The sequence below is a fragment of the Lineus longissimus genome, chromosome 14 (genome assembly GCF_910592395.1).
Source record: "Lineus longissimus chromosome 14, tnLinLong1.2, whole genome shotgun sequence".
NCBI lineage: Eukaryota > Metazoa > Nemertea > Pilidiophora > Heteronemertea > Lineidae > Lineus > Lineus longissimus.
The window spans coordinates 67,250-85,127 of NC_088321.1; the positions used below are offsets into that span (position 1 = coordinate 67,250).

The window sequence follows — 17,878 nt, forward strand, 5'->3', positions numbered from 1 at the left end:
CAATGGGGGGGGGGCGTTATCAATACGAGGGGCAGTGTCCTTGACAAGAATGGGGTGTCACAATCCACGCTGACCCTGTATTGTACGCGCCGGTCACCGATTCAAAGGTTGACCACGCTCAACGTTGCTTAACTTCCACTCTGGGGCCAACGCGCCAACCACTGGGCCATAAAGGAATTCCCTCATGGCCGGCGGGTTAAGCCGTGCCATATACCTGGGGGTACTATAGAGACCCCATTGGTCTCCGTCGGTTTCGCTCCCTCAGGTGGATTAAGCACACCCAAAGGTGGCGTTAGCAGAACACTTCTTGCTCCTAAAGCGGCACTGTGTCATCATCTGTAATGGAGGCACGATGTCAGACACATCAGTGCTCTTTCTTGAGTACTAATATATAGAGGGGCAGACAGGGGTATACCTGGAGACGATCCATGAAGGGCCTCACATGGGAGTCGGCCAGGCGGAAAGCTGCTGACCAACATGAGTGGAGGACCCTGATATATATAGAGGGGCAGACAGGGGTATACCTGGAGACGATCCATGAAGGGCCTCACATGGGATTCGGCCAGGCGGAAAGCTGCTGACCGCCATGAGTGGAGGACCCTGATATATATAGAGGGGCAGACAGGGGTATACCTGGAGACGATCCATGAAGGGCCTCACATGGGAGTCGGCCAGGCGGAAAGCTGCTGACCGCCATGAGTGGAGGACCCTGATGGAAGCCCCATCTGCCACCTAAGGGTCCTAAGTATGTGAGTAATACAGTGGACTGGGGAGAGAGCGGGGCGGGGCAGGGCAGGGCGGGGCGGGGCAATGGATACAGAACAACATGGATTCAATTTTTCTATAGTGAACACTTTTTATATCTTGAGTTTACATAGACTTCATATCTGTTACTTCACCTCAATCCAAGACCCACTGTTGTACATGCAAGCACTCATTCCTACAGACAATGCTATCATTGGTTACAATAGTGGCAACTTTAAACTGTTCCTGGACCCTCCATAACCTATAAGGAACCTCTCTACTCTCAAGGAGCAGTCTAATGATAATGAAGTTTATCACATAACCATATAACAGGTGGTTCTGGGAGGTGATTTATAACTGCATCTTCCATGCTGCCACCACTCTGTCAGGCCAGCGTAACGGTAAACACGTCCAAGGCTTAGAAATGTGGTATGAATCGAAGTGTCCAGTTACACTCTTGTTTTGAGATGAAGTCCAGGCATATACTGACGATAATATAAAACAGGATAAAATCACTATTAAAACAGAAAAAATAGTAAACTCTCCAACCCCAGCATGGAGACCATGACAACGCTCCAACCCCAGCATGGAGACCATGACAACGCTCCAACCCCAGCATGGAGACCATGACAACGCTCCAACCCCAGCATGGAGACCATGACAACGCTCCAACCCCAGCATGGAGACCATGACAACACTCCAACCCCAACATGGAGACCATGACAACGCTCCAACCCCAGCATGGAGACCATGACAACGCTCCAACCCCAGCATGGAGACCATGACAACACTGAAAGACGCAGTGCCTACTCATATCACGGCAAAACTCTAAGCAGTTCTGTATCTTCAAGTTCGAATCCGAAAAACAGTTTTGTTTAATATCTTGTATTGTGATGACAATATGGAGCTTTTGGATATTACTATTTCTAACCAAAGTCTGCTCAACATTAAAGGTTGTTTGTATTGTGATCACAATATGGAGCTTTTGGATATTACTATTTCTAACCAAAGTCTGCTCAACATTAAAGGTTGTTTGTATTGTGATCACAATATGGAGCTTTTGGATTTTACTATTTCTAACCAAAGTCTGCTCAACATTAAAGGTTGTTTGTATTTTGGGTTGAGATGAGTGGGGGAGGGGGGGAGGGAGGGGTGTAAACACTCCCCTTTCATGCCGTTTGACCAATAAGCTGCCAAACTCTCAAGAGGGGAGGATGGTTTTAAAGAATTGAAATGGCCTTTGATATATCCAAGTTGATCATCAGTTTCTCAAGGTTTTTGGAAGAGAATTTGGCTGTCATACAAATAGTCACTGCATTTAAACCACCAAGAAGTTTATCAAACAATTCTAAACAAAACAATCTTACTTATAACAAAGGTGAGTAACGGTGTTACTATGTTCATGAATGAGTGGGAATCAATTTGGAAACACTGGCACAGCCAGCTGAGGAGTAATCATGAGATCAGCCTGATTTGACTAATTTGAAATGTTCTGACATACATGTAGCATAATATTCTTGAGTGCAACTGCAAAGAAAAATATCTTTCATCGGATATCCCCCCAAAATGTGCTCCTTCTGCAGTCGGGCATCACCGAGAAATACAGGGACAATAGACAGGAGAGTGGAGTTCCACTGGTGGTTTCAGGAGAAAAACGTCAGAGAAGGCCTTAAATGTTTTGATGTGGGGCACTCATGTCAAAAGATGTGAGTTCATAACATCGACTTCAGTTCTAAAGCATTGATTAAGTAGAAGTAAGAAGAGAATAAATGAGATGGATGGTTGGACGTTGTCCCTTTAAGGATTAAGGAATAGTTAGTCATGTCTCATGAGAGTGGGAACCCTCTTGTCAGGTTTGGCTCGACGGATGAGCCAGTGGTATACAACAGGTACCAAGGTATTAGTCTCACCTCAACGGCCAACAATCCATTCCTTCGCATTTCTCAAAGAGAAACGTCACCTTAACGGCCAACAATCCATTCCTTCGCATTTCTCAAAGAGAAACGTCACCTTAACGGCCAACAATCCATTCCTTCGCATTTCTCAAAGAGAAACGTCACCTTAACGGCCAACAATCCATTCCTTCGCATTTCTCAAAGAGAAACGTCACCTTAACGGCCAACAATCCATTCCTTCGCATTTCTCAAAGAGAAACGTCACCTCAACGGCCAACAATCCATTCCTTCGCATTTCTCAAAGAGAAACGTCACCTTAACGGCCAACAATCCATTCCTTCGCATTTCTCAAAGAGAAACGTCAAACCATTTATCGTGGATACAATTCACACCTTTAGACGTCTTTACAAGTATTTACAAGTTTATACATTCAATCGACTCACATAAATAATAGTGATTATAATCTATTACATCCAACAGGTTGAACGACCATGGAGCGGACAGCATCTGATGATCAGACGCATTTGACTTGATTTAGAAATATCTGTGAAGTTGAAGATGCAAGAAGTGCCATATCATATAAGTTAACTGCACAATGGCCTTGAGTGATCTCTCTTCCATAGTTCAGGCCATTCGCCCCAACAGTAAAACTTGACTTTTATGTCAACTTTTTTACCAGTTTTCAGTTTTGAAGTTTTTTTTCTCAAAGTAGCATTTCATTTCATTAAAATCTCTTCCGTTTCAAAACTCTTTAAAATGTTTTCTTTGAATTTTAAAAAAATCTTCTTTCCCTATCTGCAACTAGCACCTAGGCCTAGCAAGTGGGTATCAAATTTTTACAATTTTTTTACAACTGAAATAATATAGAGAAGTATGCTTTTGCCAGATAAAAGTGAGAAATTTCTAGGCAAATAATATAATTTGTTGATAAAATTTACAAAAGTGGTCCCCCCTCCAGAATATAAACCATGACCATTCACCTAGAAATAATGATAATGTATGCAAATAATGCTCATTTACATATGACCTTTACACTATGACCTAGACAATAACATGACCTTCCCCGTCAGTGTAAGAGTGGGTAATGCTATGAGACGTCTAACAACAGTCAATGTTACACGTACGTCGCAGAAGTTAAATGCACAGTTCCACTGAGCACATGTTTTGTCTCTGCTGTATTCCCCAGCCGAATCCAGAAACTGTTCTGTAGAAGCTAGGGAGTGAACATTCTACCCTTGGCCAGGTGCGGTGTGAGTATACAGACTGGCACTGAGCGGGCTCGAATCCACAACCGTCCAATCACAAGTCAGACTCTCTGCCACCGTGCTCGCCAGAGTCGAAATGGAACGATACTGTTCTCGACTGATGGAAGCATGGCACAAACAAAATGTTTCTGAACACAAAAGCCAATCAGATTATCAGTAACTCTAAACACTTCACAAACTTCCAACTGAATATCAACCCACTCTTACGCCGACTGGAAAAATCTATCAACTGGGTCAACATCATTAGAATATGACCTTTGACACCCAAAACAAGTCCATAGAACAACATCATTAGAATATGACCTCTGACCCAAACAAGATGGAGTCCATTTTACAACATAATCTAAACATGACCTTTGACCCAAAACAAGGTTCAAATCATTCAAACAACATCATTGATTATGACCTTTAACCTTTGACAATAACCAGTCTCTCTCATGAATATTCCATAGTCATTTAAATATAGTAAACAATTATTTCAACACTTTGACTTCCTACTTTGCCAAGGCAGTGTACAACAAAGTCACATGGTACCGACACGTCATATACGAGAATCAACAAATTAACAAGTTTTAAAGAATTTGAATTATTCAAAAGGTGATATCACCGTTAAGTTTCATTTTAAACAAATGCTGCCTTTTCAAATACGAACAAATATTAAAGGGACTTGATGTCACAGAGCGTTTTGTCGACTGCTGCCAATACTGACAGGGTGCGCCACCGTATAACGTAGGGTGTTTTTATCATCATCTGACAGGTAAAGATATGAAATGTATTCAAAGTCTGCATTATCAGGGTGCGCCACCGTATAACCTGGGGTGTTTTTATCATCATCTGACAGGTAAAGATATGAAATGTATTCAAAGTCTGCATTATCAGGGTGCGCCACCGTATAACCTGGGGTGTTTTTATCGTCATCTGCCAGGTAAAGATATGAAATGTATTCAAAGTCTGCATTATCAGGGTGCGCCACCGTATAACCTGGGGTGTTTTTATCGTCATCTGCCAGGTAAAGATATGAAATGTATTCAAAGTCTGCATTATCAGGGTGCGCCACCGTATAACCTGGGGTGTTTTTATCGTCATCTGCCAGGTAAAGATATGAAATGTATTCAAAGTCTGCATTATCATCGACATCTGGAAAGAACCCTGGTGGTAGAACGGTGAACTAGTTTGACCTAGTTTATACAGAGTCCCTCTAAAATTCGTTTCATTGTAAATTTCCTTCTAATTCCTAATGCCCCTTTGATCCCCATAGATTCACGGCACCTTCAACCAAGACTAGCGATTCTCTTCTGCTATTCTCTAAACCAAAACCACATCTCTTACTAATCAACAACGTGATCAGGGCAAGGTTGTTCAGAGAACAATTTGGTAACCAACTTGGTCAGACATTTCATTCGCTGAAGAAGACATTGCGTTGAATTATGTTGTTTATAATCACGCGCCGCTCGATACAAACCTCTGGTGACCTTGGCTCTCACAAGAAATTGACTAAATCTCTACTCAGTGCTGCCACCAAGTGATCACAACAAGAACCTGCCTGTACAATGTGACCCTGACCTTGAACAACTATGTACAACTCTAATAATAATCAACATTCTTGAATACACGACGTATCATCAACTCTCGCAGCAACTCATCCCACCTGGAGTCTCACATTGTGACCTGATCAGTGCAGCGGTATGAGTGAGGTGACTCATACGCCAGCTGGTATGAGTGAGGTGACGAGGCTCATACTGTGAGGGCATCAGCTGAACTCAACCTAACAGGATTCATACCTCAACCAAGATGGTGAAACATGTTTTTGAGGAGAATACAACCAACTTTATGCTCATGAGCTCGATTCATAACATTTAAAAATAAACACAAACCCCCTCCATTCCTAGTTAAAACCAGTTCAAATTCATTCATGCAATGACATTTTCAAGAAATTGGATAATTTACACTTTTCGATAAAATCTCATTTTAAAAATCAGAACAAAATAATAACTTAAATGCCACTCCGGTCGGTGAAATACACAACCAGGATAAAATACCAGGACACTTATGACACCAAGAGGAATATTTCCCCACGTATTTTGAACACGTGATAATATCAGCCGAAACCAGACTTTTCAAAAGTCGCACAGATACAGAACTTCCTTGGTGACACAATCTTTAAATTGCACATAAAATGCTAGTATAACAAATCATGGACCTCAGCCCAGCTACCTGAACTCAGGCCTTTTTTAAAACTGAACAACAGAATATTGGTTGAATCTGTTTTCTCTCCTAGGAAGGGTTAAACCAAACAGAGGACCGACTGACTCGTCAACTTGGCACCATATCGACATCGTTCTCCATATCTTCGAGGCGACAGATGACCACGTAGTGACCTCTCTCGATATCAACGGACCAGTTGTTTCAAAGTCAGCCAAAGAGGGCGCTTAGTCAGGGGATGGAGAGGATGTAGATTTGGTGCGAAGTTGACTCAATTACACAGAGTAGAAACATTCAAAGACATTCCCACAGCGCAGACTCCAAAACAATAAAGATAATGCAGCCCGCCATATTGCTCTGGTTACTATGGTGATGATCATGTGATTAATCTGGTGGCAGTAACTCGTGGAGACGGAACTTGTCCTTGATCAGCGGTCGCACATCCTCGTTCTGAAAAACAAGACTTTGATGAGTATTGTGACCACCAGGTGGTGCTGATCATCGCGTTTATCTCTCAATCCAGTCAGCAGACGTCACGGACTACTTCAAAACCTCAAATATCATCTTATCACACTTCTTATGTCAACAGCGGATGGCGCCGTGTCATAATATCAACGTTACTTGATCGAGGACGGATTCAGAATGGGTTGGCATGAAGATATCGAGAGGGATCTCAGAGCGGATCAGCTCCCCTGGCTCTCTTACACCAAGTATAAGACTGACTGTCTGCATGTGAGCAACATTTACAAATCATCAAACGTCTCTTTATACTTACAATATGCACTAAACTCTCCAGGAAAGGTATCAACTTGATGAGCTCCGTGTCGGATTTATCCATGAACCAACTCTCAATGGGGATACCATTATACAGCTGGAAAAGAGACAAGTTCCATCATCTGACACCAGAGGGAGACATCTTGTTAAACAGGACAGGGGACAGTGGTTCCACCTGGTATTCATATCCATGGACAAGATTGAGACTTGAAGTTCACAACAGACCTGGCACTCGACACATTCCATCCCCAGTCTGGTGTCATCCTCATATGAAATAAGAGGGCAAATCTCTCTCACAGCTCTGTTACACAAAATTGCCCCTAAAATGCTTATTTTTTATCCAATTTTGACAATTCAAAGATCCACAGAGGGATGAAGCAAAGAACTTTCCATTCAAGCTGTCAAATTTACCATGAAATAAGAGGAAAAAGTCTGAAATCTGCCTAATCGATAGTCCCTGATATTGGTTATAGAGCTCAATAAGTCCTTACCTGGTAACCAAATGCCTGTGGCGAGTTATCGATGATGACAGTTTTAGACAGATCTCGGCCGAGGATCTTCAAATCCTTGATGTAATTACCATTGACACATACGCAGTGTTCTCGGAAGAGACGATGCCTGGCAGGAGAAAAGAGGATTGTTTACAAAATGTGAGGGGAAAAGGTTGTCTAACAGCACCGGACGATCTACCAAGCAACAGGACGATCTACCGACCAACGGGACGATCTACCGACCAACGGGACGATCTACCGACCAACGGGACGATCTACCGACCAACGGGACGATCTACCGACCAACGGGACGATCTACCGACCAACGGGACGATCTACCGACCAACGGGACGATCTACCGACCAACGGGACGATCTACCGACCAACGGGACGATCTACCGACCAACGGGACGATCTACCGACCAACGGGACGATCTACCAAGCATCTACTCACCTGATGAGCTTCTTCTCTGGATCCAAGAGATTCATCAGTTTATCCGCGTAAACTTTCTTGGACGCTGTGAACAAAATCACCTCGTACATTTGTGACACTTTCTCCAAAAACTCACGGAAATACGGCCGCGTCCGGACAAATACCTGTAAAATAGAAAGAATATCTGATCACTCCTGGTGATGACCATTGGTCGATTGACAGTATTAAGCTGAGCAGTGCCTGCATTCAAGTCATCACCAAAGACAAAGCGTGTTTACCTCATATGTTGTATCTTGAAAATAAACCGGGAAAGAAAATGACGCGTCCATCAGCCGATTCAGACTGCAGTGGACGAGTGTTTCATCCTGAAATACAAAATAGCAGAGCATCAACATTAGGTTTTCTATGCCTTGACAAAAGACAATCTTTGCCCACTTTTACAACTTACCCCAGATGAGCCAGTGAATACTATGGACTTTGAACCAGCGGTAAACAAGCTGTCCAGAATTTGTATCCAGCACAGTCACACAAAGAGTGCCTCTTCTCGATTACAGCAGCAACTATCCATAATGCCCTTGTGAAGCTTTTGTGAGCTGACAGAGTTCTGACAATACAGAACCATACCCCGAACTGTCTCACACCCACTGTAGGCCTTTACGAGCCCGGGAATCTTTTTGCCACAATAAGTTTTATAAAAGACCAGTACTCACGAGATCAAGAACGAGAGAGAACTCAGGCGTACTCCTTGTTTTGAGTGGCAGCGCGGGGTTGTGAGCTCGCATGTCATCAGTCAGCGGCGGCAGATGCTTGATGAAGTAATACCTGCAAACAAACAAGGTATCTTTAGAATAAGGACAAGATGAAACAGTTCAACAGGGTTTTTCTGGGCTATACCAGTTATTTCATTGACCAGACAAACTTAAGGAATTCCAGGAACCAAGCATTTGTCAAGGAAACCTCCCAAAACAACTTACGGATCAAATGTCTCCCACTCATCAAACTGTTGTTCTTCCTCGATCTCTGTCGTCTCGACGTAACCAGTCGTCGTCGTCGTCGCTGGCATCGGTGGCGCCACCTGCATGGCAACAGGCTCCTCCTCGACGGCATGGCACTGTGATATATCAGGCGTCGCCCCCTCAAGAGATGGCGCCTCATTCTCTTTGCCTGTAATATGACCACTGTCTAGAGTGTAAAAAGAAAACAGTTCTAACGAACTATTTCAACATTTACCACCTGGTTCACATCACAACCTTTGTGGTCTTGTTTGGCCACATTGCTTCAAATTGTCATCACATCAGTAGTCAGAAAACAGCACTTCAAAAATCATTCATTTTCATGACTTATGGTTTTCCACAATGGCACTGGAGTAAGTAAATCCCCTAGTTAATCTTTCACTCAGGGTTGATCAGAATTCAATGGTGAGTGGGGTTTGTGTGAGTAGCTGTGTAACAATGAGGTCCTCAATGGAACCCAGTGGCAGACAAAGCCCTCATTACCAAATGCACTGGGCCATGATAGGCTTAGGCTCATAAAGGCAGACAATGAACTGGGGAATGAACAAAGGTTACATCACAAATACATCTAAATACTGTACTGGTGTGACTAAATGTGCAGTGTATACAATCACAAACATCAAATCATTGCTATGTGTAACAAAAGGATCTCTTCGTAATCGCTGGGCTGATGACTGACTCATTGGGTCACTACAACCTGGGACGACCACAGCAGATGAGCAGCGTTTAAATGACTGGTTTGCTGGGCAATCCAGGTATGCTAACTTTGGAGTTCCAAGACTCACAGCTCACAATCCACAACTCCTCAATTTGAATGTAACACCCAAACAAGCACCCGTGCAACTCCACACATAGACGGAGGGGGACACAAAGGGGTAGACACAGTTACAGAGACAGGGAGGGGACACAAAGGGGTGGACGGACATAAACCAAAAGTAAGCGTCTATTACTAAAGGAGCGCCATGCAGTCTTGACAACATCAAATATCTTCTCAGCGGTTGTCAACGTACCAAGGGAGCTACCTTCCGAGTCGCTTGATGAGGAGTCATGTGACTCATTGGCCGTCTCCAACTCGAGTTTGCTGGCAAGATCCTCAATTTCCTCCACTTCTGTCTCTGTCACTGAAATGAAGCCAGGAGAGTTTACCATTGTGTGAAGGGAGCATTCAAGAAAGTCAACAGAGTAACATGTTGGTGAAGGGCAGGCTTGTGGAAGCAGCAGTATGACTGCACCATTCATCCAGGGCCTTGCCCTCCCAAAGTGGAAGCAGCAGCATGACTGCACCATTCATCCAGGGCCTTGCCCTCCCAAAGTGGAAGCAGCAGTATGACTGCACCATTCATCCAGGGCCTTGCCCTCCCAAAGTGGAAGCAGCAGTATGACTGCACCATTCATCCAGGGCCTTGCCCTCCCAAAGTGGAAGCAGCAGTATGACTGCACCATTCATCCAGGGCCTTGCCCTCCCAAAGTGGAAGCAGCAGTATGACTGCACCATTCATCCAGGGCCTTGCCCTCCCAAAGTGGAAGCAGTAGTATGACTGCACCATTCATCCAGGGCCTTGCCCTCCCAAAGTGGCCTATGACGTTTACTTTCATCAGTTTTCTATTAGATAAGGCTACTTTTGAAAACATGTAACTTCTAAAACTGACGTCAACGTGTGGGGCACAATCAGCGCAAGGCTTAGAATTGATCAACAATATCGTCTATAATCTTGTGCACTGTGCATGTAGATGTGTAGATCACTACATAAACAAACTGTTCTAAGGTCAAGGTAGCAATACACCTTGTGCAATGAAGTTATGGCCCAGAATACCTGGTTTCAGTCTTTGACCTATGCTGAATGGACATCTCGGTTGGTGTGAGTTGCCCACCTTTCTGTTAAGACAAGTACCGCAGACAGTGAGAATACAAACCTTTGCCATTACTCTCGTCAAACAATTGAAAGACAGGTGAGAACAGCGCCCCGAGGATGGTGCCACTTGTCCGCACGGGCGTCTTGGGGGGCTTCCGTCGCCCACCCTTCCGTCGGTGCTTCCGTTTCTTTGTGACGAGCGGCGTCGATGAGATGAGGTTTCCATTCGGGTCTTCATTGTTGTTTTTGTTTTTGCGCTTCCTCTTGCTGGCGGACTCATATTCTCCCTGAAATGAAAAATGACCACATTGAAAATCAATTTATTCTCAATTCTTGATTCAAATCGCACATTTGTGGGTTGCTTTAGAAATAAGAGGTTACAGGAGCCTGCCCTCTTGGAATGATCTTGTTTGATCTGAGGACACACCAATAAACCTACCTGATTTTCATGATCCCTGGAGGGGGTAGACCAGATCAGACTCTTCAGTGTCGTGAAAATGCTGTCTGCCTTTTTCACGGGGCCGACCTGAAATACCGGTAAAATGAAAGCACTGCAAAAATCGAAGGGTTTTTATATTCTTATGAAGAAGCTGGGTCTACTTGTAGCAAAATATAATCGCCAATTCAACATGTACAATCACTGAAAACCCACTCTCTATCACTGCAAGGCCAGTTAGCAGCGCATCATTTGAGCACACTCTCGTACAAACCGCACTCTCTATCACTGCAAGGCCAGTTAGCAGCGCATCATTTGAGCACACTCTCGTACAAACCACACTCTCTATCACTGCAAGGCCAGTTAGCAGCGCATCATTTGAGCACACTCTCGTACAAACCACACTCTCTATCACTGCAAGGCCAGTTAGCAGCGCATCATTTGAGCACACTCTCGTTCAAACCACACTCTCTATCACTGCAAGGCCAGTTAGCAGCGCATCATTTGAGCACACTCTCGTACAAACCGCACTCTCTATCACTGCAAGGCCAGTTAGCAGCGCATCATTTGAGCACACTCTCGTACAAACCGCACTCTCTATCACTGCAAGGCCAGTTAGCAGCGAATCATTTGAGCACACTCGTACAAACCGCACTCTCTATCACTGCAAGGCCAGTTAGCAGCGCATCATTTGAGCACACTCTCGTACAAACCACACTCTCTATCACTGCAAGGCCAGTTAGCAGCGCATCATTTGAGCACACTCTCGTACAAACCACACTCTCTATCACTGCAAGGCCAGTTAGCAGCGCATCATTTGAGCACACTCTCGTACAAACCGCACTCTCTATCACTGCAAGGCCAGTTAGCAGCGCATCATTTGAGCACACTCTCGTACAAACCGCACTCTCTATCACTGCAAGGCCAGTTAGCAGCGCATCATTTGAGCACACTCTCGTACAAACCACACTCTCTATCACTGCAAGGCCAGTTAGCAGCGCATCATTTGAGCACACTCTCGTACAAACCGCACTCTATCACTGCAAGGCCAGTTAGCAGCGCATCATTTGAGCACACACTCGTACAAACCGCACTCTATCACTGCAAGGCCAGTTAGCAGCGCATCATTTGAGCACACTCTCGTACAAACCGCACTCTCTATCACTGCAAGGCCAGTTAGCAGCGCATCATTTGAGCACACTCTCGTACAAACCGCACTCTCTATCACTGCAAGGCCAGTTAGCAGCGCATCATTTGAGCACACTCTCGTACAAACCACACTCTCTATCACTGCAAGGCCAGTTAGCAGCGCATCATTTGAGCACACTCTCGTACAAACCGCACTCTCTATCACTGCAAGGCCAGTTAGCAGCGCATCATTTGAGCACACTCTCGTACAAACCACACTCTCTATCACTGCAAGGCCAGTTAGCAGCGCATCATTTGAGCACACTCTCGTTCAAATCACACTCTCTATCACTGCAAGGCCAGTTAGCAGCGCATCATTTGAGCACACTCTCGTACAAACCGCACTCTCTATCACTGCAAGGCCAGTTAGCAGCGCATCATTTGAGCACACTCTCGTACAAACCGCACTCTCTATCACTGCAAGGCCAGTTAGCAGCGCATCATTTGAGCACACTCTCGTACAAACCACACTCTCTATCACTGCAAGGCCAGTTAGCAGCGCATCATTTGAGCACACTCTCGTACAAACCGCACTCTCTATCACTGCAAGGCCAGTTAGCAGCGCATCATTTGAGCACACTCTCGTACAAACCGCACTCTCTATCACTGCAAGGCCAGTTAGCAGCGCATCATTTGAGCACACTCTCGTTCAAACCACACTCTCTATCACTGCAAGGCCAGTTAGCAGCGCATCATTTGAGCACACTCTCGTACAAACCACACTCTCTATCACTGCAAGGCCAGTTAGCAGCGCATCATTTGAGCACACTCTCGTACAAACCGCACTCTCTATCACTGCAAGGCCAGTTAGCAGCGCATCATTTGAGCACACTCTCGTACAAACCACACTCTCTATCACTGCAAGGCCAGTTAGCAGCACATCATTTGAGCACACTCTCTTACAAACCACACTCTCTATCACTGCAAGGCCAGTTAGCAGCACATCATTTGAGCACACTCTCGTACAAACCACACTCTCTATCACTGCAAGGCCAGTTAGCAGCGCATCATTTGAGCACACTCTCGTTCAAATCACACTCTCTATCACTGCAAGGCCAGTTAGCAGCGCATCATTTGAGCACACTCTCGTTCAAATCACACTCTCTATCACTGCAAGGCCAGTTAGCAGCGCATCATTTGAGCACACTCTCGTTCAAACCACACTCTCTATCACTGCAAGGCCAGTTAGCAGCACATCATTTGAGCACACTCTCGTACAAACCGCACTCTCTATCACTGCAAGGCCAGTTAGCAGCGCATCATTTGAGCACACTCTCGTACAAACCGCACTCTCTATCACTGCAAGGCCAGTTAGCAGCGCATCATTTGAGCACACTCTCGTACAAACCACACTCTCTATCACTGCAAGGCCAGTTAGCAGCGCATCATTTGAGCACACTCTCGTACAAACCATGAAAACCAATACATGTAAGAGAAGACGACAAGGCCTCACCCAATGGCACAAGTTATTATCCGTCAATGTACAATCAATGGTAGCCATGGAAACCAGAAGTATGCCACGATGCTGATTCATGCATGCCATCACCGATGATCAACTGGTTACCGGGGCAACGGTAAACATAGCTCTAAAAGCATTAGTGGTCCTTTTATAGAAAATAATGAAAAGTATTTGATTTTTTCTTGTGCAGTTTGATTTGATGTATCGCTTTATCAATGGCTTCAGTAAATTCATGAATGAACTTACTGGTGGGAGGCCTCCACCAGCCCAGTATTTGACCTGCCTCCACAGTGACCTACCTGTTCATTTGTCTCTGCCAGTGTCCTCTTGCGTTTCCTCGACCCTGTCTGCTGGCTCCCCGCGCCCGACTGGCGACTACGCAACTTCATCACTTGCCAGCGTCGACTGTCGCTTGGATCATTCACATCTGAAAAAAAAAAATGAAAAAAGAAATATTTACGTGTTTTATTAAAATTTTATGACGGGCTAAATCCTTCTTTTGGTTGGTCTGCCGCGACGCTATTTTAGTTATTTTGTCAACAGACGGAGACCATGGAACATCTTTTGCATGTCACGCACTGAAACATTGTAGACAAGCGATGGTCCGTTGGTCGATTGAACCAGGTCTTGCCATATCAAATGTTTACTATGTTCACAACCTACTTTATTGAAGTTCCATTTTGATGAGAGTTATATGAGCATGTTGATTATGGTTGCTAGAGAGAAGTTTGAAAGCACTGGGATCCTGTTTAGGGTCTCTTCAAGAGTGGGGGTTTCACTATCACAGAGTTTGACACAAACACAACAATTCAACTCAAATTAAAGTGCTTCACTTATTGAGAAGTATTAGAACTTCATGAAATGTTTGAATGAGGCCAAACTGTGTCAACAGAACAATTTTCATATTCAGTGGAGTAAAAAAGAGCTGGCATGACTCATCCCACTACACTGATAGGTCACAGGTAGACTACATTATACTCGATCAATGCAATATTGTTCTAAAACGTTTACTCATTTTAGTATTTTTACAACATGTATGTTTTTTACATGCAGCAGCAATAGGAGAAAATCCACCTGAAACTGGGAAAGGGAGCACAGAGATTCTTACTCAGCATTCTGCTATAAAGCTGAACACAATCAGAGCAGGGATATAGAGGGGACATCACGGTCCACTGACTGAGTAATGATTATCATGACCCGCCACCTCAGTTCTCCTCAGAGTTTCATCTACATTATTATTGTGGCCTGTTCTTGGCACTGCGCCAGATTCATTATGTGGCAGAGTAAAATTGGCTACAGCACTTTGTATACAATCATAGAAGGCTGGATGGCTGTTGATTTAACAGCTGACTGTAGTGAGTCAGTGCAACCTATCAAGCTAGTGCAGGGAGGTCAGCGGTCATGCTCACAATAGCCACCAAAATGCCTCTAAAATGCTTAGTTTTGGTCCCATTTTGAAAATTGAAATTTTCTATTCCAGTTATCATATTTAGCATTTGTCTAACCTCCCGGACTCTCTCAGTCTGTGTGAATTTTGCCCCCCCCCCCTCCCAGGAAAAATATGAAACCGACAGTAATTTTGGCCAGAAAAAGGTGGCATTTTCATTTCATCAATCATATGTCAATAACTAAGTACAGGATTGGTCTTCTATGGTGCACACAACCAGTGCGTAGTTTTTATCTGAAGGCATCGTAGCCGTCAGTACAATCAAGTCCATTGAATGAGTATTGATTGGTGTGTAGAGTAAGAGCGTGGAACATGACTGTGTACCGATGTGGTTGTGCCTTCCAAGGAGGATCAATAAGACAGGAGCAACCCACCAGCCATGTAAACACAACTCCATGTTGTACATGTATGATGATCTTTTCAGTGGCTTTGCTTAGGTCTGGGTGAGCCCAACTCCTGTCTACCCTCAGTGGCTGTGGACCAGCCCTACTCCCTGCTGCCCCTCAGTGGCATTGGGTGAGGGTGAGCCCAACTCTCTGTGCCCCACAAAGACTTTGGGTGAGCCCAACTTCTGTCTACCCTCAGAGGCTTTGGACCAGCCCTACTCCCTGCTGCCCCTCAGTGGCATTGGGTGAGGGTGAGCCCAACTCTCTGTGCCCCACAAAGGCTTTGGGTGAGCCCAGGAAAGGTCATCAGTTGACAAAATTAACACAATTTGTCAAATAGATTTCTAGTTGAATGCACCACATCATTTCTGATTGAGAACTGTAAATTTTCATCGTTTGTTGATTTATGTCCTTTTTTTGTCAAAACTGCTCCCTTTCCCTCAAAAGGAGAAAATCCCCCCCCCCCCCCTTTTTGGATCATGGCGAAAAAGAACCCGGCTTAATATTCAGCCATGGCTTATCTTCCAGGGAAGAACGGGGACTGTGGACATGAGCAAGAAAAGAGCAGGGTGACCTGAAATAAAATGGTAGTGATTGCACTCTTTGTATGCATTAGCTGTTCTGAGGAAGAGAGCACTTTTACAACACATAGAGGGGCAGTGGAGCCATCTGAAACGCCAAGGTGACGATTTGTTGACTGCGAAAAGTAACTTCACATTGTTACCAGTACATATTTCAGTTCACAATCAGATGAACATTTTCGTAAACAACGTCAGTGGTTAATGGAACAGGGGACAACATTTCTGTCTTCAGTTGACATGAGGCCATTATTTTGTGTAAAGTTACACTATAGGCCTACATGTCTCATTCTCATGCAAGCTGAGGAGGTCACAGGATTCGCTTCCTCATGAGCTGAGCCCACAACAGGACTTCTGACATTGCTGGACATGACACAAACACATCAGCCCACACAATCAATGCCAAATGCCTCGAGCATGTTGAGATCTGGGACTCCCAGATTCCATGCAACCCAAACAGGCCTAAGAAAGCTGTATAAATAAGAATTTTCCTGAAAATGAAACTGAAGGCAGTCCCCAAACTGTTCTAGTTCTGGGCGGAGTACAAGTGCTTCCATTATCTATCATGACAGTGGTTCATTAGAACAAACGTTGTTTTGCGATATTGTATCCCCACGCCATGAGAAGATTGTGAGTAATATCACCACATTTTAATGGAATTAACATCATAATCACCTAAATGGGAATATATATAAATGCAGAAGTGGCCATACAATGAATATTGTGCACATTTACAGGATTCAAAAATGCTAAAATTGCATTTAGCAATGACACTGATGACCAACTCCACTCAACACGATCACGCACTTCTTTCTTCATTTATTCTTTCTGTTCGTCATTGAATATCATATCATGATATAGGATATAGGCTAGGCCTAGTATGCCTAGGGCCTAGTTGTAAAGCCTAATTATGACGTTCATTACCATTAGGCCCTACATGTACATCCGATTTATGAGATCAGTTTCACTTGTCTTGCACACCGTACGATGTATATAGGCCTATACGAAGACAACACCACTAGTTATCTCACCAAAGCTGGTCAGGTAAATGTCATCTCGGGCATCGTTATTAGCAGGTTGATGGTATAGATTGCGTCATCAACAAGTTGCAATCTCAATCTGACATTCTGACAACTTGGCATAATCTTGAAATCTGTGAAGGAATTTTTCTCCAAAATATCAACATTTCAAATGCTGTGAACTCAGTAACTATAGCCATGATTTTAACAATTAAACCATCATTATCATCAGCTTATGTTACTCTATCATCTGAATCATGATCAAGACGAAGTAAACGCCGAAATCGTGGAGAAAACCTACCAAATTTGAACGATGTTTATATTTTCCTACTCCATTTCGCGCGTACAAACAGTGACCCGGATGATGACAGCCAACACTGCGCATGCGCTATAGTATAAATAATTAGGTCAACCTGGATTCCACGAAAATGAAAATTTCTTTACCCGGTGACGAGGTAAAGGTCTCACTAGCCAGTGGTGATCAGGTCAACATTGGTCCCCCCTGAAAAAAAGTTCTTCAATCTCAGGCGATTACCACGGATACAGATAAGCCTATCATATCGCTATTGCTGCATGTTCAAATGTCGGTGTCCTTATAAAAATATTATTTCACCATCCATGTTAATTCTCAAGTTATAAGGCGGCAAGGTGAAATTTTCAAAATTTTCATCGATGTACAGGGTGTCTCATGTATT

The 17,878-nt window shown here is 44.2% G+C and overlaps 1 protein-coding gene across 2 annotated transcripts; it reads right to left on the bottom strand.

Annotated features, from left to right (window-relative positions):
• Positions 1-831: 831 nt before the first annotated feature.
• LOC135498570 (CTD small phosphatase-like protein 2) lies at positions 832-17,552 on the bottom strand. Of its 2 annotated transcripts, none has more exons than XM_064788867.1 (12): positions 17,485-17,552; positions 14,053-14,180; positions 11,110-11,196; positions 10,732-10,957; positions 9,828-9,938; positions 8,779-8,968; positions 8,515-8,626; positions 8,083-8,169; positions 7,826-7,968; positions 7,372-7,498; positions 6,882-6,977; positions 832-6,556 (listed from the first exon to the last, which is right to left on the bottom strand). In XM_064788867.1, exons 2-12 carry the CDS (start codon positions 14,140-14,142, stop codon positions 6,491-6,493), a joined length of 1,335 nt encoding a protein of 444 aa, XP_064644937.1. In that variant the 5' UTR covers positions 14,143-14,180; positions 17,485-17,552; the 3' UTR covers positions 832-6,490. The 2 variants fall into 2 exon arrangements, with proteins under 2 accessions (XP_064644937.1, XP_064644936.1); XM_064788866.1 differs by having other exon boundaries at positions 8,779-8,986.
• Positions 17,553-17,878: the final 326 nt, after the last annotated feature.

What these genes read in the sequence shown, in the direction of transcription:
- LOC135498570 (XM_064788866.1), bottom strand. Translation starts at nt 14,142, where the DNA reads ATGAAGTTGCGTAGTCGCCAGTCGGGCGCGGGGAGCCAGCAGACAGGG. An exon ending in TGACGAGAGTAATGGCAAAG is followed by an intron (nt 9,939 to 10,731) that starts GTTTGTATTCTC and finishes GCTTCATTTCAG; the next exon opens with TGACAGAGACAGAAGTGGAG. An exon ending in GAGTGGGAGACATTTGATCC is followed by an intron (nt 8,627 to 8,778) that starts GTAAGTTGTTTT and finishes GTTTGTTTGCAG; the next exon opens with GTATTACTTCATCAAGCATC.